Source organism: Hemiscyllium ocellatum (genome assembly GCF_020745735.1).
Source record: "Hemiscyllium ocellatum isolate sHemOce1 chromosome 27 unlocalized genomic scaffold, sHemOce1.pat.X.cur. SUPER_27_unloc_2, whole genome shotgun sequence".
Taxonomy (NCBI): domain Eukaryota; kingdom Metazoa; phylum Chordata; class Chondrichthyes; order Orectolobiformes; family Hemiscylliidae; genus Hemiscyllium; species Hemiscyllium ocellatum.
The window spans coordinates 3,527,286-3,546,484 of NW_026867487.1; the positions used below are offsets into that span (position 1 = coordinate 3,527,286).

The 19,199-nt window shown below is 41.5% G+C and overlaps 2 gene segments (V, D, J or C); both read left to right on the forward strand.

Annotated features, from left to right (window-relative positions):
- Positions 1–1,363: 1,363 nt before the first annotated feature.
- On the forward strand, positions 1,364–4,481 carry LOC132807668 (T cell receptor alpha variable 38-1-like). The segment is given in 3 exon segments: positions 1,364–1,409; positions 1,510–1,820; positions 4,308–4,481. Coding segments are annotated over 3 exon segments (531 nt in total).
- A 1,728-nt stretch (positions 4,482–6,209) lies between these two features.
- On the forward strand, positions 6,210–6,663 carry LOC132807669 (T cell receptor delta variable 1-like). The segment is given in 2 exon segments: positions 6,210–6,255; positions 6,347–6,663. Coding segments are annotated over 2 exon segments (363 nt in total).
- Positions 6,664–19,199: the final 12,536 nt, after the last annotated feature.

Sequence of the window (19,199 nt, forward strand, 5' to 3'; positions counted from 1 at the left end):
GATTTTCGACAAATAGGGAGGGCTGTCTGAAGTATAACTGACACTGTGGACCACCTATAGTTTTGTTCGTTGTAATGATGAATCTGATTGATGAGGGCTACCCAGTGTGTACAAAATATTCCTGATTTTAAACTGGCTCTGAACATGCAGAGCTTAAACATGTGTTGTTGGAAAAGCGCAGCAGGTCAGGTAGGATCAAAGGAACAGGAGAGTCGACGTTTCGGGCATAAACCCTTCTTCAGGGACATACAGGAACAGTTTCAGACTCAAGCACACACACACAGAAAAAAAATCAGATATCCACACACGCATGTATACTCGCACATACATATGCACACACAGAAATCAGACTCTGAGGTCGGTAATACCTAACACAACAACTGTGCAAATTTTCAGATGTACAACTTTTTTTTTCTGCGTGGCCTCAGGCTTCAGTGAGAAAGAAAAGGAGTAGGTGCAACTAAAGTGGGTGTCATGGTGGTTCAGTGGTTAGAACTGCTGCCTCACAGCACCAGGGACCCGGATTAGATTCCAGCCTGGGTGCGTCTGTGTGAATATTGTACATTCCCCCTGTGTCTGCGTGGGTTACCTCTGGGTGCTCCGGTTTCGTACCATTGTCCAAAGATGTACTGGTTAGATGAATTGGCAATGCTAAATTTCCCCTGGTATACGGAGCATTAGTTAGAAGGAAATGGGTCTGGATAGGTTACTCTTTGGAGCGTTGGTGTGGACTTGTTGGGCCGCACTGTAGGGAATCTAAACTAATCTAAAGTGTAAATGAGCTGATTGACGAATGCTGAGAGGATCCAGAAGAAGGAGTAGGAAAATCGTGAGCATGAGTTCAATGAAACAGTAGCAGAATTCCAGATTAAATGTGTAATTTAGTGAAAATAATAAATGAGATGTTGCTGTATGAGGTTGAAATTGAGTTCAGTGATTCTGGTTCTGGGATTGAAGGATTGCACTTTGATAGTGGACAGTTTGTCGGGCCGTAACCTTAACGGGTGTGGCGGAGCCCTTGTGGTAGCCAAGGCAATTTGAGACAATTAACTGATTAACAGCATGAAGTGGCGCCAATTCGTCAGTATGACAGGAAACGAACATATCATTTTGATTAAGGGTATTGAGAATCTGTGGATTTGATTATCGTGGATGGAAGTCAATTTGTCAGAGTTCCCTTTACTCTGTTTTGTGAACGGTGACTGCAACCCAATTCAGAATGTGTTAATGCACTAAGAGTCAGTCGTCCTTGAACAGAGAGCAGGAAACATGAACACTTAGAAACACGACAGCATCATACCGAAGGCGGGGTTTTGGAATGGGTATCTTCAAATATCTGACTGTTGTACAGAGGATAGAGACAATGTGGCTCCTCAGTATCTGTGTATTGTGGGGATCAATTCTAACAGGTAAATGTGAAGGAAAGGCTTATCAAAGTTCTATGACAAATTCTATGTTTACCTGATGCCTAGCAGTCATGATGTCATTGATATTTGTTTTCTCTTTCAGATCTGAGTCAAGCGGATTCTGTCACTCAGTCGCTTTCCTCAGATACTGTGACAGAAGGAGAAGCGGTGAAACTTAACTGTACCTATGACACTACATTGAGTAGCTATGAACTATTCTGGTATCGACAGCATCCAGGCAAACAGCCCGAATATATATTGAAGAAAGATAATAATGGCTATGAGTATAAAGCAGATTTCGCTGAAGAACGTTTTTCTGTAGATCTTCAGATCTCGAAGAAATTCACCAGTTTGACAATAGCTGGGCTGCAGCGGACTGACACTGCCGTGTATTACTGTGCTTTCTGGAACTCAGTGATGAGAAACAGTCTGAGCCCTTTACAAAATCTATGCCTTTAGACAACAGATATGTCTCTACTTGTTGCAATTTGAGTTGAATCCAGGGCAGCTACAATTTTCTGTCACGAGCTCAAACCCACACTGAGAGGAAACCAAGCTAACCTCGGCTCAAACTGTCACTGACCTGCTTCCTGTAATTGTTGAGAAAGTAAACGACACACTTCGAGCACGAAACAAAGAGAGAGCAGAATTCTGTGTGAACGCACTCTTGCTAGTCTTGAAACTCAACAATCTGTTGTCATATAAGTTGTAGACAGTGACATGGGAGGGACCTCTCAATTTCTGAGTTTCATATTCTCACCTCCAAGAGAAAGCAATGTGTTGCGACATCCAGAGACATTAAATATATTTGCTGAGGATTGTAGAATGGGTGACACAGTAATGGTCCTGTACTGTACTTTGAGCCAATTCCACTCTCATGCTCTTTCTCAGTATGACTGCCACCTGTCTCAATTTGGACCTCCTCTGTTGGTTTAACTCATTACAGTCTTTGCTCCACTCAAATGGCATGATCTATCTTGAGTTTCATTTTATTCACTTCTGTTGGGTTCTCTCTGTATCACTAGACATAACATCATTTTTATTTGAGACACCAATCAAACAAAAGAAAACCTAACAGGCTTCAGGCTATTTGTTACATTTCAGTTTATAAAGTGTTGTTTTCGATTGCAATTTGAATGCGATTTTTCTTATTAATGACTCCACAATTGTTCTCTCGGTTTAACAACGATCTCCAGAGATATTTATTGCTCAAGTAATGTCATGGAGGCATAGAGTCATAGTGATGTACAGCACAGAAACAGACCCTTCGGTCCAACCCGTCCATGCCGACCAGATATCCCAAGCCCATCTAGTCCCACCTGCCAGCACCCGGCCCAATCCCTCCAAGGAGAAAGTGAGGACTGCAGATGCTGGAGATCAGAGCTGAAAATGTGTTGCTGGAAAAGCGCAGCAGGTTAGGCAGCATCCAACGAACAGGAGAATCGACATTTTGGGCATGAGCCCTTCTTCAGGAATGGCTCCAGAACACAATGCCTGTTTATTTGTGTTTCCTGAAGAAGGGCTCATGCCCGAAACGTCGATTGTCCTGCTCTTTAGATGCTGCCTGACCTAATGCGCTTTTCCAGCAACACATTTTCAGTCCATATCCCTCCAAACCCTTCCTATTCATATACCTATCCAAATGCCGCTTAAATGTTGTAATTGGACCAGCCTCCACCACTCCCTCTGGCAGCTCATTCTATACATGTACCATCCTCTGCGTGAGAAAGTTACCCCTTAGGTTTCTTTCATATCTTTCCACTCTCACCATAAACCTATGCCCTCTAGTTCTGGACTCCCTGACCCCAGGAAAAGACTTTGCCTATTTACCCTAGCCATGTCCTTCATAAGTTTGCAAACTTTTATAAGGTCACCCCTCATTCTACGACGCTCCAAGGAAAACAGTCACAGCCTGTTCAGCCTCTCCCTATAGCTCAAATCCTCTAACCCAGGCAACATCCTTATAAATCTTTTCTGAAACATTTGAAGTTTCACAACATCTTTCCGATAGGAAGGAGACCAGGATTGCACACAAAAGCGTCACTTCTTTCTTTGGCCTGATTTGCTTACAGATGATGGACTTGCAATAAATGCTGAATATTTTGCACTGTACGAACACAGCAGAAAGAAAGCAACAAAAAGCTGTTTGAAGAATTTGAGAAGAAGAAGGAGTATGAATATGCACCCGGAATGGTCAATAGAATAATCAGAATCTTAACGCATTGTGAAAGGCAATGAGTGTCCAAGGAGCTATATGCTTTCATTATTATCTGCTGTCATAATTTCTCTCATGGGAGTTGATTCCATGTCCTTTTCCAAAGAAAGGTCACAAAGACTCCATGACAGTGGTAATCTGGAAGCTATTCTCACTGAGAATGAACTGCAGCACAATTACTTTGCTTAATATGTGGAGCTTCACCGTCATAACCTGACCAGAGGTGCACTATCCTAATTAGCATTCAGACCACAGATTCGCTGTCTAGTTGTCAAAATGAAAGGATGTGCCCAGTTTAGAAATAAGCGAGCATCCATTTTAGGTAGAGATGAGAAAGCATGTTTGGCTTTTTTTTCTTTCCATTGAATGGCATTTGATTCTTTGGAATTCCATTTCTCAAAATACATCGGACATACAATATTTAAATATGTTAAAAACAATGTTTAATAGATTTTTGACGACCAAGGGAATGAAAGGTTATGAGGGATGTGCAGGAATACATTTTTGTTATGAAATTTAGATCAACTATGATCTTCCTGAACGTTTGAACGACCTGCAAACAGCCGGGTGGCCCACTCTTGTATCCTCTTATGTTCGTGTGAACAAAGAAAAATTTGAAGGACATTCTCAAATCACTTTCTAATGAAGTTGTTGATTTTTAATTTATCTTTCCTTTTTTTGTCCAGTCTCTCCATCGTCTGGAGGATCTGATTCCTGCCTGTCCAATCTTCTTCGGATTAATCACGTCCGAACACAATGCCTTTTTTTTGTGTTTCTCAGAGCGTCTGTCTGACTCACTCACTCACCAGCCAGAGGCCGAGGTGAAAGCAAAAATTGGAAAGAGTATTTCCCTGACCTAAACCTATAGAGAGGGGCAGAGTGCCAACCTATCCTCGTACAAGCTGCCTGTCTCTCCCTTGGCCCCCAGTATATTCTCATCCCCTACATGGGTGGCTTCAGTGAGAGCGCCATATTTGCCACAAAATGGTTTACATCATCACTGGTCGAAACACACAGGTCTGTCAGTTTCACAGACTCTCAGCTGTAGGCTGAAGATTCTGGGAAGTATTTCTGTATCACAACCAGGGTCACAGTGCTGTATTTAATACAAAAATATTGACAAAAATATTAAAAGCTATATCTTCTCTTTTTCACGTGATTGTTAACAGATTGTGCATTCATTTTTTTTCATATTCTGACGTGTTTATAAACCCTATTTGCCTTAGCTAGCAAGTTCTCCGTCTTTCACAAATTCCTGTGGTGCCCATTTTTAAAATGTGTCATCCAAATCTTCAAATTTTCCCAGTGTGCAATTTAATTTTGCTACCAGATGAGATGTTGCTGTTGACTTTCATCTGATTGATTCCCTGATAAATATTGGCCTCGGCATGTACAGACATCAGCCAGTGGAGGGTGACATTGTGATACGTTAACTTCAAGATCGAGGAACAGTGAATGGGACTGTAACACTTTTTAAATTGCTATCACTCCTCCAGACAATATACCCCCAATGCAGCTCTCCTGGCTGCTTCCGACGTTCTTCAGACCAGTACTAAAATGCTCTAGGTGAACATTTCTAAATGTTGGAACAGGTTTCAAATCGAACACGAATGCAGACAGAATAACACCACACTGTACGACATCGAAACTCTGTGACAAAAAACAATGTACAAATAACAGGGGATTTATAAACCTCTGGGGCAGATAGAGCTTCTTTGATCGTTTTCAGGTGTACATTGGGCCTATTAGAGTCACAGAGATGTACAGCATTGAAATAGTCCCTTCGGTCCAACCCGTCCATGCCGACCAGATATCCCAACCCAATCTAGTCCCACCTGCCAGCACCCGGCCCATATCCCTCCAAACACTTCCTATTCATATTCTCATCGAAATGACTCTTAAGTGTTGCAATTATACCAGCCTCCACTAGAAGGCACACACAGAGAGTGAGGTAGGAATCCGAGACTGAGTCTACTGATGATTGTTGAAAGGAACAAGCAGATCAAAACACATAATTTTAAGTCTAACTAGAGAAAAAAAAACGATAGATTATTATGACGATACGAAAAATGGAAGACGTGATATCAGAGTTTATAATGGATAGGTTTGACATTAAGTAAAATGAAGCAGGACGTAGCACAAGAGGGTCAGTACCTTGATAGGGTCATTTTGTGTGGTCACAGAAATTTTAAGGTGGGCTGAAAATTTCGAAGGGGACAGGCGTCAGTAATTTGGGAGCACCAGCTCACTGGTTAACAATGAAAGCTGCCGTAAACTAGGGAATTTGGACGGAAAGAAATGGTCTTGAGAATAAGGCTACCGAAAACTTGGGAGCTGTTGATCATGGATTGAGCGAAACTACCGTACTTGTCCATCGTCCGTTTTCAAGGTAAATTGTATAACTCATCTTAGGAAGTGTCAATTCACTGATTGTCATGCCTCCCCCTGCCACCATCACGGCATTATCACCGACACAAACCAATGAGGTGAGATCATCAACAAATACGACAGCTGCTTCCTGTGAAGCGAAGCTTTAGACTGGTAGTCCTTACTTAACTGACTGCCTTGTTGAATAAATGTCAGAGATAATGCGGCTGTTGAGCATCTCCTTCGTGTGGGGAACATTTCTAACAGGTAACTGAGAAGCAAATGTATTCCACTTTTCTTTTCAAGCCCCATTTTAAACGAACGACGTTTGGCAATTGTTATGTGCTTTCCCTTTCAGGCTTGAGTCATGCAGATTCTGTCAGTCAACCACTCTCCTCAGCCGTTCAGACAGAGGGAGGGGCGGTGAATCTGAGCTGTACATTTGATACTGCAACGAGCAACTATGTATTATTCTGGTACCGACAACAGCCAGATTCGCAGCCCGAATTTATCCTGAGAAAATATCCTTCTGGTTCTGAAGATAAGGCAGATTTTGCTAAACGAGGCTTTTTTGCATTACTTCAGACATCGACAAAATCCATGATTTTGACTATTTCATGGCTGCAGCTGACTGATTCTTCTGTGTACTTCTGCGTGCTCAGTGACACACAGTGATGACAAAGTGTCCCACCTCAGTGCAAAAACTGTCTTTCAAGGTAGATAGTATTCATCCGTTGGAATTTATGCAGAAACCTGGACAGTACAATGTGATTTTAGGAACTCACACTCACTAACCAAACCAAACTAACCACGGATCAAACTGTCAACCAACTGTTTTCGTAGTTGCTGAGAAATTGAACTGCACACTCCCGAACAGAGTAATATTTAAGCAGACCCAATTGTACTTCCCACTCTAAAGAACCCGCTGTCATATTAGTTGCAGACAATGAGCTAGGAATTAGCTGTCCATCTCTAAGCTCACATCCTCACCTCCATCACAAGCCAATTGCGACCAGACAGACTACATGAGATTCCTGAGAGCTGAGCTTTTGATTGGCCGTCTTCAATATTCGATGACCCTGTTACAAAGAAGAAAGTAACAATATATCTGCTTTGTATCTGAATTGTGCAGTTAGCACTTTTACCGCGTGAATGTGAAAGAAGTACATTTGAACTTCCTTTTGAAATTTTATTTCAAACTGACTCCTGCTGGGAATTTTCTAATTTAAACGTGATCACTTTTCTTGACTTGAATCGTGGAAATTCTGTTTTTCAATCACTCCCCTCAAGTCTTTAAGCAGAAGGCGAGGCAACGACTCTAAGGTCACAGAGTCATAGAAACATACAGAACAGAAATAGACCTTTGCGTCCAACTTGTCAATGCCGACCAGGTATCCTATACTAATCTGGTCCCATTTTCCAGCACTTGGCCGATAATCTGGCAAACTTTTCCGATTCATATACTCACCCAGATGAGTTTGAAATGTTGTAATTATGCCACTCTCCACCAATTTCTCTGACAACTCATTCTATACAGCCGCATATTTGAGTAATAACAGTTGCCTCATAGGTTCCTTTTAAATTATTCCCCTTGCACCCTAAATCTTAAAGTTCTAGACCACCCCACCCAAGGGAAGATACCGTGTCTACTTACTCTATTTACGCCTTTCATGATTTTATAAACCTCTGCCAGGCTACCCCTCAGCCTCTGATGCTCTAGTGAGAACAGGCCCAGTCTATTCAGCCTATATTTTTAGATTAAACCCTGCAACCCTGGCAACCTTTTTCTATTTTTTCTTCATGGAACACTTTCAAATTTCACAAAATCCTTGAGACCAGAAATGCACACAACATTCCAAAAGTGGCCTAACCAATGTCCTGTACAGCCACATCATGACCTCCCAACTCCTATACTCATTGCTCTGATCAGCAAAGAAAACCATGCCAAACGTCTTCTTCACTATCCTACCTACTGACGACTCCACTTTCAAGTAACTATGAACGTGCACTGCAAGGTTATGTATTCAACAACACCCCCAGAACCTTTCCATTATGTGTTGAAACCCTGCCCTAATTTGCCTTCACTAGTTGCAGTACCTAAATTGATCTATGTCTGCCACTTCTCGACCCATTCGCCATTCTGACTAAGATACAGTTGTAGTCGGAGAAAACCTTCTTCGCTGTCGACAATATCTCCAATTTTGGTGTCATCTGCCAACTTACTAAGTATACCTTCTATGGTCACATCGAAATCATTTATTGAAATGATGAAAGTCGATGGATCCAGCACCAATCTTTGCAACACAGCACTCATCAGAGGTCTCCAACCTGAAAGGCAACCCTCCACCACCACCCTCCGTCTTCTACATTCGATCTAATTCTGTATGCAAATAGGTAGTCGATACGTTCTACTGGGACTGACATCTATCAAATACGCGACAGAATATTTACAGAGAAAATATTGCGATTGTGATGACGATAAAGTAGATTTTACTGAAAAGTTATTATTTTGCAGACCTCTAATAACTTAATCAGCATTTCTTTTACTTCACTGGTTTTGAGTGGTAATGGTTCCACATGTTCGAGAGCATCGGTGATGATGTTTCCTGTTCTTTAATTGTTACAAACATGCAATAAATTTCGGAAGTTGCAGATCATTAAGGACACAGTTTTAGATATAGCTAACATTGGTCAGAATGTAAATTTACGGCTGTTTAAAAGGTCGGTTTCATGACTGAGATCTGTTCCGTGTGTGAAAGAAACAATCCTGATTTAAAAATTCACTCTGAGCAAATGCATTATCTTAACAAACTGAAGACCATGCGTCCAGGAAGCTGGCATGAGAGGTCTGGTAAGTGCTGCTCAAAACTATAGGCAGGCGAGCAAAAAGGAACAAAAGTCAGAGCAAATAATTTGAATGTCATCAGAGAATTAATGAAGTTTATCTTGACATTCCGGTTCTCAACAAGAATGTTCGCTAACTCTGCTTGCGAGTTGATGCTGGTGGCAATTTGGGTGATGTTCTGGATTTCTGAACCCGGCACCCACTATGACGGAAGCTCGAATACTTTCTGTGGCCCCTTGTGCATTGGCGTTGAGTGCGAGCAGACTGTGGCATTTGAAACAGAAGCGAGAAAAAGCAAATAAGAATATGAAACATTGTTTTGTTTTCCTTCACTCTTTTCCTTCCATTCATTTCAAGTCCCAATGCTGATGACAGCTGCTTCTGAAATTTTTTCGACCGAAGTAAATCCACAAAGGCTGGTATCCTATCATTAATTCACCCTATATTTGCATGTGCCTGGAACGTGACACTGATCCAGTTCACTCCGTGAGGGAGAACAAAACCGTGACACCTATCTTCACATCTCTGATGATGCCTTGGTTGGACCAAGTTAACAGCGTAATTAGGATACTCATTCGATGAGATCAATCTGACTGACATTGTTCCAAATATTGCATCCCTCCCCTGTATGTCCTGGACGTAAACGTCTCCTTTGTTTTCTTGTTGCTTCTCCCGGGGCGTCTTCGGGGTTTTCTGTCTCTGTCTCGGATACTGGCGTCGGATATGGAGAATGCAGGTAAGTGGTGTTGAGATGCCCATCAGCCATGATTGAATGGCGGAGTGGACTAGATTGTCCAAATGGCCTTACTTCTACTCCTATATCTTATGGTCTTACGGTCTTATGGTCATTTAATGAGCATAGACCAATACTTGTATCCCGAGTGTCTTAGAAGAAATTCATCTTTTAATACCGGTGGTAACAACATCAAGGCTGCGAGTTTTGCCATGTCAATATCGTCCTCAGAAGTTTCTTCAGCACTAGTGAGAGAATGAGAATCTATAGTCCTGACAGGCTTTGCCGGGTGTGTTTTACTCCCGTCCAATCTGTGGGGTTTCAGCATTCACGTGTTCCACGTGCTTGGTCAGGACCACTCTCTTCCCTCTACTTTGTATGTCATGGGATCTAACTTTATGTTGATCAGGCCTCTTACCCATGTTAATTCATTCCAGTGGATTTGATATCAATATTCGTCCTCTGAAGTATACTGACTCTTTCGCTGAGAGGAGGCTTGTGTCCTGCATTGGCTTTCCTCATACCATTTTACCTTTCCGTACATGTCTGGAAAGATCAGGTTTATACTGATGCAGAGGTATCTCCCCATTGCTAACTTCGCTGGAGCTGTCTCTGAAGTTGCCTGAGAAGTGGTCCTATAATCAAATATGAAGTTGGATAGTTTCGTTTTGAGTGAAGATGTAGGCAGCTTCGCTGAGCATTTCTTGAAATTTTACCACCAGACAATTGGATGATGGGTAGTATGGATCTGTTCTTACATGCCTGAAGCCATTCTATTTTAGAAATTATCCCAATTCATTGCTGGTAAGTTATAACTGCTGTCCGTGACTATCATGTGTGTTTTCATTCGCCATCCCCGTGTTTGATGAATAAACTGCATGCACATCCAACCATTTTGAATGGGAGTCCACAATGACTAAGAAGAGACCCCATGAAAGGAATATCGTAATCAACATGTAAACAAATCCAGGGCCTTCCCGGCCATTCACATGAATATGGATAAGCTGCTGGCAGTAATTTGTTACCTTATTAGTACTCTGGGACCTATACCATCAACCCAGCTACATCAGGATCCAAGGCTGACAACTGGACATAACTTCTCGCCAACATATCCATTTTGGAAATCCCTGGTGGAGTTCAACTGGTGTCTGGAGGTGGCATTTGTTTGGGACAAAACTCGAGCTCTCCAAAATGATAATATGCTGTCCTCCACAGTGATATGATCTCGCCAGGTCCAGAAAGGTTCCAATCCTGTCTCTGATAGCCTTTTCATTTCCCCCAGTGGTTTCCGTTTTGCCATTTTCTTTCTATCCACGACAGATATTGCCAGTGGTGACCACAAATGCGTAAAGAAAGTTTGAAACCAGAAGAGACCCTTCTAGTGGTGGCTGTACTGGTGTTACATCTCGTAGTGTTTCGCCGTGCAAGACTACCACATTGACCACGTTCCTTGTCCTGGAGTGTTCCAAATTGCACTTGTTCACAATCAGAATAAGAAGACACATCTGAATTCGACCAGAATCTGTGGACATCATGATAACTGCCAGACGTTCCTGTTCTATCAGGCATAATATTGCTTCAGCATCCGGAATGAGACTAGGTGGCGCCGCCCTTTTGGCGCTGATCATTTGGCCCTGCCGTTTTGACTCTGAACTGTTTTGGCACCCATTACTTTGGCGCTGAGCTGTTTTGATACCAATCCAGAATTTAAAAAAAAGTCTTGTAGAGCCCGTAAGAAATTCGTTTTTATTGCCTTGTAAGAAATAAATCTAATTCTATTTTATTCATTATTTTTAATCTATTCATTATAAAAACGAATTTCTACATTTTGCTACATTTATCAAACACATATAGATAACCACCGTGTGAAAGTTCGGTTTGTCTCTCTTGCTTAGAATGTTTTCAGCCAATTCTGGTATGGGCTGTATAAAAAAAAGGAAGAAAATTGTATCACCAAGGCAGTGGATGACTACTAACAATTGTTAAATGAGAAAATAATTACAAAACTAGATTTGAATCTATAGCGGGTCATTACAGCTTTGACTATCAACTCTTGCTAGTTGAGAAAATTACATCGAGTCGTTAGTCATCCTCTCTTCTTGAACCAAACAAGATTTTTTAAAAAAAATTTTGAATTGGCACCAAAACAGCTCAGCGCCAGAGTAATGAGCACCAAAACAGTTTCGAGCCAAAGTGGCAGGGCCAAAAGATCAGCGCTAAAGTGGCGGCGCCAAAACGTACCCGACCATCAGCATCAGCCAATGTCTGAGAAGCATGGGCTATCGGGTGTTCCTCTTCTCTACATCACTGCTGAGTGAACATTATTCTAATAGCATACAGGGGCATATGGTATGTCAGCAACACCTCTTGCTTTGGATTCGTACTTTGCTAATACCGAGATGATAATTGTTATTCTTCTGCTCCCTGAAACCTGCATGTTGGCATCGAGACCATATCCAAGGATGGCCCAATTTTAGTAGCAGGCATCAGTGTGCGAGGGTGGAGGACAAGTTATATATTAACATGCTGTAATAATTCACCAATCAAAAGAATGACCTGAGCTCTGAAATGTTGGAGCTGGGCACTTTCCATTGCTCTCACATTACTGTCAAACCAGTATAAATAGGTGTTGTTGACTTTTTACCCCAAACATGTCACTTGGGGTGTCTGTAACATACATTCTCCTTCCCATGCCATATAACATTATTTCCAAGCTGTCTGAATTATTTCAGATGTTTTATCAGTTATTCGCACATCATTCAGCTAACTGGGGACCTAAGGTAAACCTCGTGAAATGTTCTCCATTTTTCAATAGAAGATTGCATGGGCCCAAAAGGCAGTCACGGGTATTAATTGCCTCACATCTCAAGGATGCTCGTCTAATCTCAGTTGTGTGTATGCATGTCTCATGAAGGAAAGATCCACGCCCTGGCTGCCTCTTCAATTGTTTATGTAAGTTTTCTACGCAATGTATCCGTATTTGTACAGCTGTATAATACCGTTTACAGTTTTTGGAATCACCACAAATGTGAACTAACCCTTTCGGCGTCATAATTGGTCCGAATTGTTCTGCCTATTGTGCAATTGTTTGTAACCATTAATGATATTGAGGCAATCAAATTCAATGTTTCTCAATTAATTTCGCCACTTCAATTTTCGTCCTAACCTTTAACTGCAGTCAGTGGTATCTGAACCAATTGTTTCTCATGAGAGATTGGAACCCAAGTTGTACCTTAATCTGTACCAGTTCCCGTTATAAGTTCTAAGTTTCACGGATGTGCTGCACAAACTTAAGGGTTGGAGGTCAGGGTGAAATCTGGTAAAGACTGGTTCCTTAATCACTGACACAGCTGCAGCAGTATCAAACTGCATGAGAACCAAGTGAACATTTAACTGGAAATGTATTTTGATTTGTTTTGATTTGCTTTTGCGCGAACACTTTTACTGTTTGAATTAATTCCAGGTGAACTTTCTAGCGTGTGCAATCTCCTGGATACTGGGCTTCGAGTTGTCATATTCACTTCAGGCCCAGTAGATTTCTTTTGCTGTCTCTTTTGCATACTGGATGCAACTTTAATTGTGATACCGGCCCGATTTCTCGAAAAAATGTTAACTGATCGGCCGAGACTTGGTTTTGTTCTGTTGTATTACCGAAAGTCCCTCTTTTCAGGAAGTGTCCTCCTTAATACTATGCAATTGCTTATAGTCACGTGATATTTCCCTCTGTCATTTTGGAGAGAGTGCCCACTTCCACTGAGCTACCCTTTCACTCTTAAGCTCCTTTTGCCACATTTTGTAAGTATAAAGCTAGCTGATGTACCTGTCTGATGTACAGTTGGGCTGAAGTTCAGTTACTAGGCGTGTTTGAATGGTCACATGATTATTCCCGCCTAACATCTCATTTCGGTTCAAATATCGACAAATTCCTCTGCCATTCGTCTTAACTTGGTCAAAACTCTTGATAAGGATTCTCCCGATTATCGACCTGCTGTGTAAAAAACGACAGCATCTTTTGAGTCAGAACAACAATGCCAAGTGGAAAGAAAGTGACACGGCTCCCTTCATCCGGGTGAAGTGATAGCCTCGTGATCGTATTGCCAGACTGTTAATCCTGAAACTAAAATTCTGCCGACCCAGGTTCGAGCTTTTCAGCAGCACATAAAATAATTTCTATTCGTTAGTAAATAACTGGAATGAGGAATCTGCTTATGACCATGAAACCATATTCAGTTGTAGCAATGAAAAGATCTTGCTCACCTATATCCATTAGGAAAGGAAATCTGTTGTAAACACCCGTTCTCACTCACATCTGACTCCAGACACCCAGAGCTGTGATTTCCACTGACCCGCTATCTGAAATGGACGTGCATGCCACTGGGTTCAAGAGCAGTTGTGTGTGGTCAGAGGGAGTTTGATATAACTGAGATAGAACGGAAAGAAAACGTAATACACGGCTAGTATTATGGTGGAACTGGTAAAAGCTCAATAATGATAGATAACATTGAGACTATGTTCTGTGACGTGGCAGATGTGATTTAAGATCGTTTCTCAGATGTTAACTCTTGAGATTCAAGGATTTTGATGTGGTTATGAGTTGACATTGTAGCAGTGCGTGGCAGATTATTTTTTAATCGTGTCTGACAATTAGTGCAGCAAATTAAGCAGAGAAAGCTTAACGTTTAGTGTATAGCTACTCGTCATACTGTTGTATGGAATTATTTGTCATGGATTGAACTCTGAAGGCCTGTTCGCCATTTTAAAGAGAATAACAGTAACCCAACACGTGGTGTTCCAATTCACTGAGATTTAGTTCGCTGTTCACACCTTCAGGGCTTGTTAGTGACACAAGATAATGATATGTAAGTATTCATATACCAGCAGCAGTTTACTGAGAGAGAGGTTTTAGTTTGGATGTTTTCAAATAACCAAATGCCCTGCTCACGGAAGACAATGTCAGTGCTGTAACTCAACGTCGATCTTTGTGGGTAGCATTCCTCACTGGGAGGTTATCAGGAAATACAATGCACATTTCCTTAGAAATCATGCTTCAGAATAGCACCATCCTGATATTTTGCACTTGATATTTGTTCACCCTTTCAGATGTGATTCACAGACATTCCGTCACTCAGTCAGCTTCTTTCATGTTCAGGGGAGAAAATGATGCCATGACTATCAGCTGCAACGATGATACTACATGAACTATCTGTATGGTAGTCTGCTACCGACAATACAACCTACTCTTCGTGTAAACAAAGATTGCGGTGTCCATGAGTGAAGTATGTTCCTCCACACAAATTCAAACGTCAAATACAACGTTGTGTTTGTCTATCACTGAGGTGCAGCTGACTGACCCTATCAATATTATTCCACTTATTGGAATTCAAAGTGATTGCAAATAACTCACCTTGTTAAAAAAAACTCTTGGAGCATGGATTGATTCTTATTTTGAAGTTTATATGAAATTCTTGACAGTTGCAATGTGTTAGCAGGAGCTGAAAGCGGCATGCCCATCGAGCGGAAGCCAAATTAACCTCGGATTAAACTGTCATCTAACTACTCAGGAATAGACTGCAGATCCTGATCATTACACAGACACAGAGCAGAATTGTATATTTAACCTTCATTCATTGACTATTATTTCATATTTGCATCTTCTTCTTCTTCAACTTTTTCTCCTGTTGCAATCCTATGCATATACAGTTTCTAGTAATAGTACTGGTATTTTTACAACATGAAAGGTTCTTGGTAGTTACGTCACACCACATTTCAATCACATTTTTAGGAAGGTGGTGAAGAAGGCAGGGAAGAGCCAATCACAATATAAGCAAAGCTGTATGGTGATTTACTAATCTACGTCTTTTCTTCCTTCTCTATCTACTGAATCCGTTTCCGAACTGATGTGGTTTAATGCACTTCGAGCAAATACTGCAAAATAATTTAGATCTATTGTTTCAACCCAGTTCAAGTATTCCTTTCACCACCTGAAAGTATTCCCTGCTAGACAGTTCCTCATTTTACATTAATATATTTTGACATCTATTAGACCCGTTCTTTCAGTAGCGTTTTAGTTGTGCACAATTGTTCCTACGATGTACATTCGTCTTCTCATTTTATCGTTGATATTAGGTAGGTTTAGCTATGGGTTACGTTTTCTGTGAGACTATTATATTTTCTAACACAGTACAGTAATCAAACTGCAGTTCCTTTATATTTCAGGTAATGTTCGGTCGGGGTCGGTCACACAACCTCGGAAAAAACTCTCTGTGATTGAAGGCGATACTGTGACTGTAGACTGCAGCTACACAGCACGCTCTTCGAACCCTGACCTACACTGGTACAGGCAGTATTCGAATCAGGCTCCGGACTTCATTTTATATCGGGATAACAATCGAAGAAAAGATGCAAATTTTGTCAATGGAAGATTTAAGGCCAACCTAACGAATGCAGAAAAGAAGTTTCCTTTAAAGATTACACGATCAGAAATCCAGGACACTGCTGTGTATTTCTGTGGGTTGAGAGACACTGTGGTTGAAAGTTCGTCTGGCGTTGTACAAAAACCTCAGTGACATGGAACTTCTATAGAAGTTGGTGAAGGAAAAACCTTACCTTCTAAGTGATTGGTTCAGTTCGCTCCTCGAGTGAAAATAACCCGTGACAGACATGTTTACATCTATGAGGACGCCTTGATTAGACCAAGTTGACAACACAGTTAGGGTACTCATTCTATGAGATCAGTCTGAATGACATTGTTCCAAATATTATATCCCCCCTCCCGTATGACCTGGGACTGAAGCTTCTCCTTTGTTTTCCTGTAGCTTCACCCAGGGCATTTTTGCAAAAGATCCAGTTTTCTGTCTCTGTCTCAGATGCTGGAGTCATGTAATGGACATTGACCATGAATTGTGCCCCGAGCATCTTAGAATAAATTCATCTTTTAATACCAGAAGTAAACTCATCGAGTCTTCCACATTTGCCTCGCCCAGCTCGTCCTCAGAGGTTTCTTCACCACTAGAGAGAGAATGAAAAACTATGGAGTCTGAAAGACTTAATAGGTGTTCTGAGATGCCGGGTGAGTTTTACTCCTGCCTCTTCTATCGGGTTTGAGCATTCACAAGTTTCACGTGCTTGCTCAGGACCTTTTCTCCTCTGTGTTTTTTGTATGCCATAGGATCTAACCGTGTGTTGACCAGACCCCTTAATTATGTTAGACCATTCCAGAGGTGTCGAGATCAAACTTCGTCCTCTGAAGAATAGTTACCCTCTTGCTGGGAATGGAGACTTGTGCCCTGCATTTGCTTTCCTGATACCAATTCGCCCTTTCATATATGTCGAGAAAGATCAGGTTTAGATTATTGCAGAGGTCTCCCCCATAGCGAAATTTGCTGTAGGTGTCCCTGTGGTTGCCTGAGAGGTGATCCTATAATCAAACAGGAACTGGGACCGGTTGGTTTTAAGTGTGGATGTAGGCAGCTTTGTTAAGCATCCCTTGAATGCTTGGACTATTTTTACCACCAGACTCCTGGACAATAGATTGCTATGGATTGTTTTCTAAATCCATTCGACTTTAGGAAATGTCCCAATTCCTTTCTTTTAAGTTGTGGGCACTGTCCATGACCACCGTGGGTATTTCACAATATGCTCACAGATTTTCAGTCGCTATCCCCGTGTGCGTTGAAGGAACTCCATGCACATCCAGCCATTTTTAATGGGCGTCCACAATGACTCAGAACATAGACACAATGAAAGGGATGGCATAGTCGACATGTAAACGGGTCCACGGCCGACCCTGTCATTCTCATGAATATGGATGAGCTGCTGGCAGTAATTTGTTACTTTGTTAGTATTTTGAGACGAATGCCATCACTATATAGCTGGATCAAAGGCTGCCAAACAGACATAACTTGTCGCCAAAATATCCATTTTGGAAATTCCTGGTGGGGTTTAGCTGGGGTCTGGAGTTGACATTTGCTCGGAACAAAACTGGTGCTCCCCATAATTATGTGCCATCCTTCACAGTGATGTGGTCTCACCAGGTCCAGAAACGTTCCAATTCTGATTCTGATAGTTTTTCGTTTTTCCCAGTGGTTTCTGTTTTGCCATTCTTTTTCATGTCCACAGTCAGACATTGCCAGTGGTAATTGCAAGTGTGTAAAGGAAGTTAGAAACCAGAACATGTTCTTCTTGTGCTGGCAGTGAGACTGTTGTATCTGGCAGTGTGTGCTCTCGCAAGACTTTCAGATTGGCCACTTTCGTTCGTGTCGAGTGTTCCAAATTATACTTGTGCACAATCAGAATAAGAGGCCACATCTAAATTCGACCAGAATCTGTGGATATCATGAAAACTGCCAGCCATTGCTCTTCCTTCAGGCATACTTTTGTTTCAGTTTCAGGCAATGTCTGCGAAGCATGAATCGTCGTGAATTCGTATTCACTATGTCACGGGTGAGTGAACATTACTCTGTTAATCTTACAGGGGTGTATCGTATGTCAACAACACCTTTTGGTAGGGTTCCGTATTGTGCCAATACCCAGATGATTATAGTTATTCTTCTGCTCCCTAAAACCTGCATCTTGACTGCGAGACCATTTCCAAGGCTGGCCCATTTTTAATAGCAGCCATGAGTGTGCCAGCATGGAACACAGGTTATGTATAAACATGCTGATATAATATTCCAATCAAATAAATATCCTGACTCTGAAATATGGCAGCTGGGCAATTTCGATTGTCCTCACATTACCTTCAAACTTGTGTAACTCTGTTTTGTTGACTTTGGAACGCAAGCACGTCACTTTGGGTGCCTGAAACACATATTCTCCCTCCTAAGCCATATAACTTTATCTCCAAGTTTTCTAAATGATCTCAGATGTCTTATCAGTTATTAGCACGTCATCCAGATAACTGGCAATCGAAGGTAAATCTCTTGAAATGTTCGCCATTGTCCAATAGAATATTGCATGGGCTGCTGATGTCCCAAAAGGCAGTCACGTATGTTGGTGCAAACCCTTACGATTATTAATTGTCTCACAGCTCAAGGATCTTCATCTAATCTCAATTATAAAAGGTATGTCTCAAGAAGGAAATCTCCATGCACCGGCTGTCTCTTTAGATTTTTTGTAAGTTTTCTATGCAAAGTTCCAGTATTCATATAGCTGCACAATACTGTTTACAGTTTTTGGAATCCCCACAAAGGTGAACTGATCCATCAGGCTTCATAATTGGTACGAGCGGTTCTGCCCTTTGTGCAAATTATACTAATTTGAAGATTCCTTCGCTATCCTGTCTCCTGATTTTCCTCGTCTAGTTTTGTGTATAAGATAAATGGCGTCTGCTGGGCGTTGCAAATTAGTGAAATTCCTTCCAGGTCGACATGTAAGGTCTTTTTAGCTTTTTGATAGTTCCTCGACATTCCATAAAGTCTTCCATCTATTTATTTTGGACTTTACTCGGGCAAGTATATTGTAATGTAACAGTAATGAGCCAATCCAGTTGAATGTTTCTCAACTAATTTCGCTGCTTCAACCTTCGGCTGAGCCTTTAACTGTAGTCACTGGTATCTGAACCAATTGTTTCTCAAGAGAGATTGGAACCTCAGATGTACCTTAAGGTTCTCAGTTTCTCCAATATGTTACACA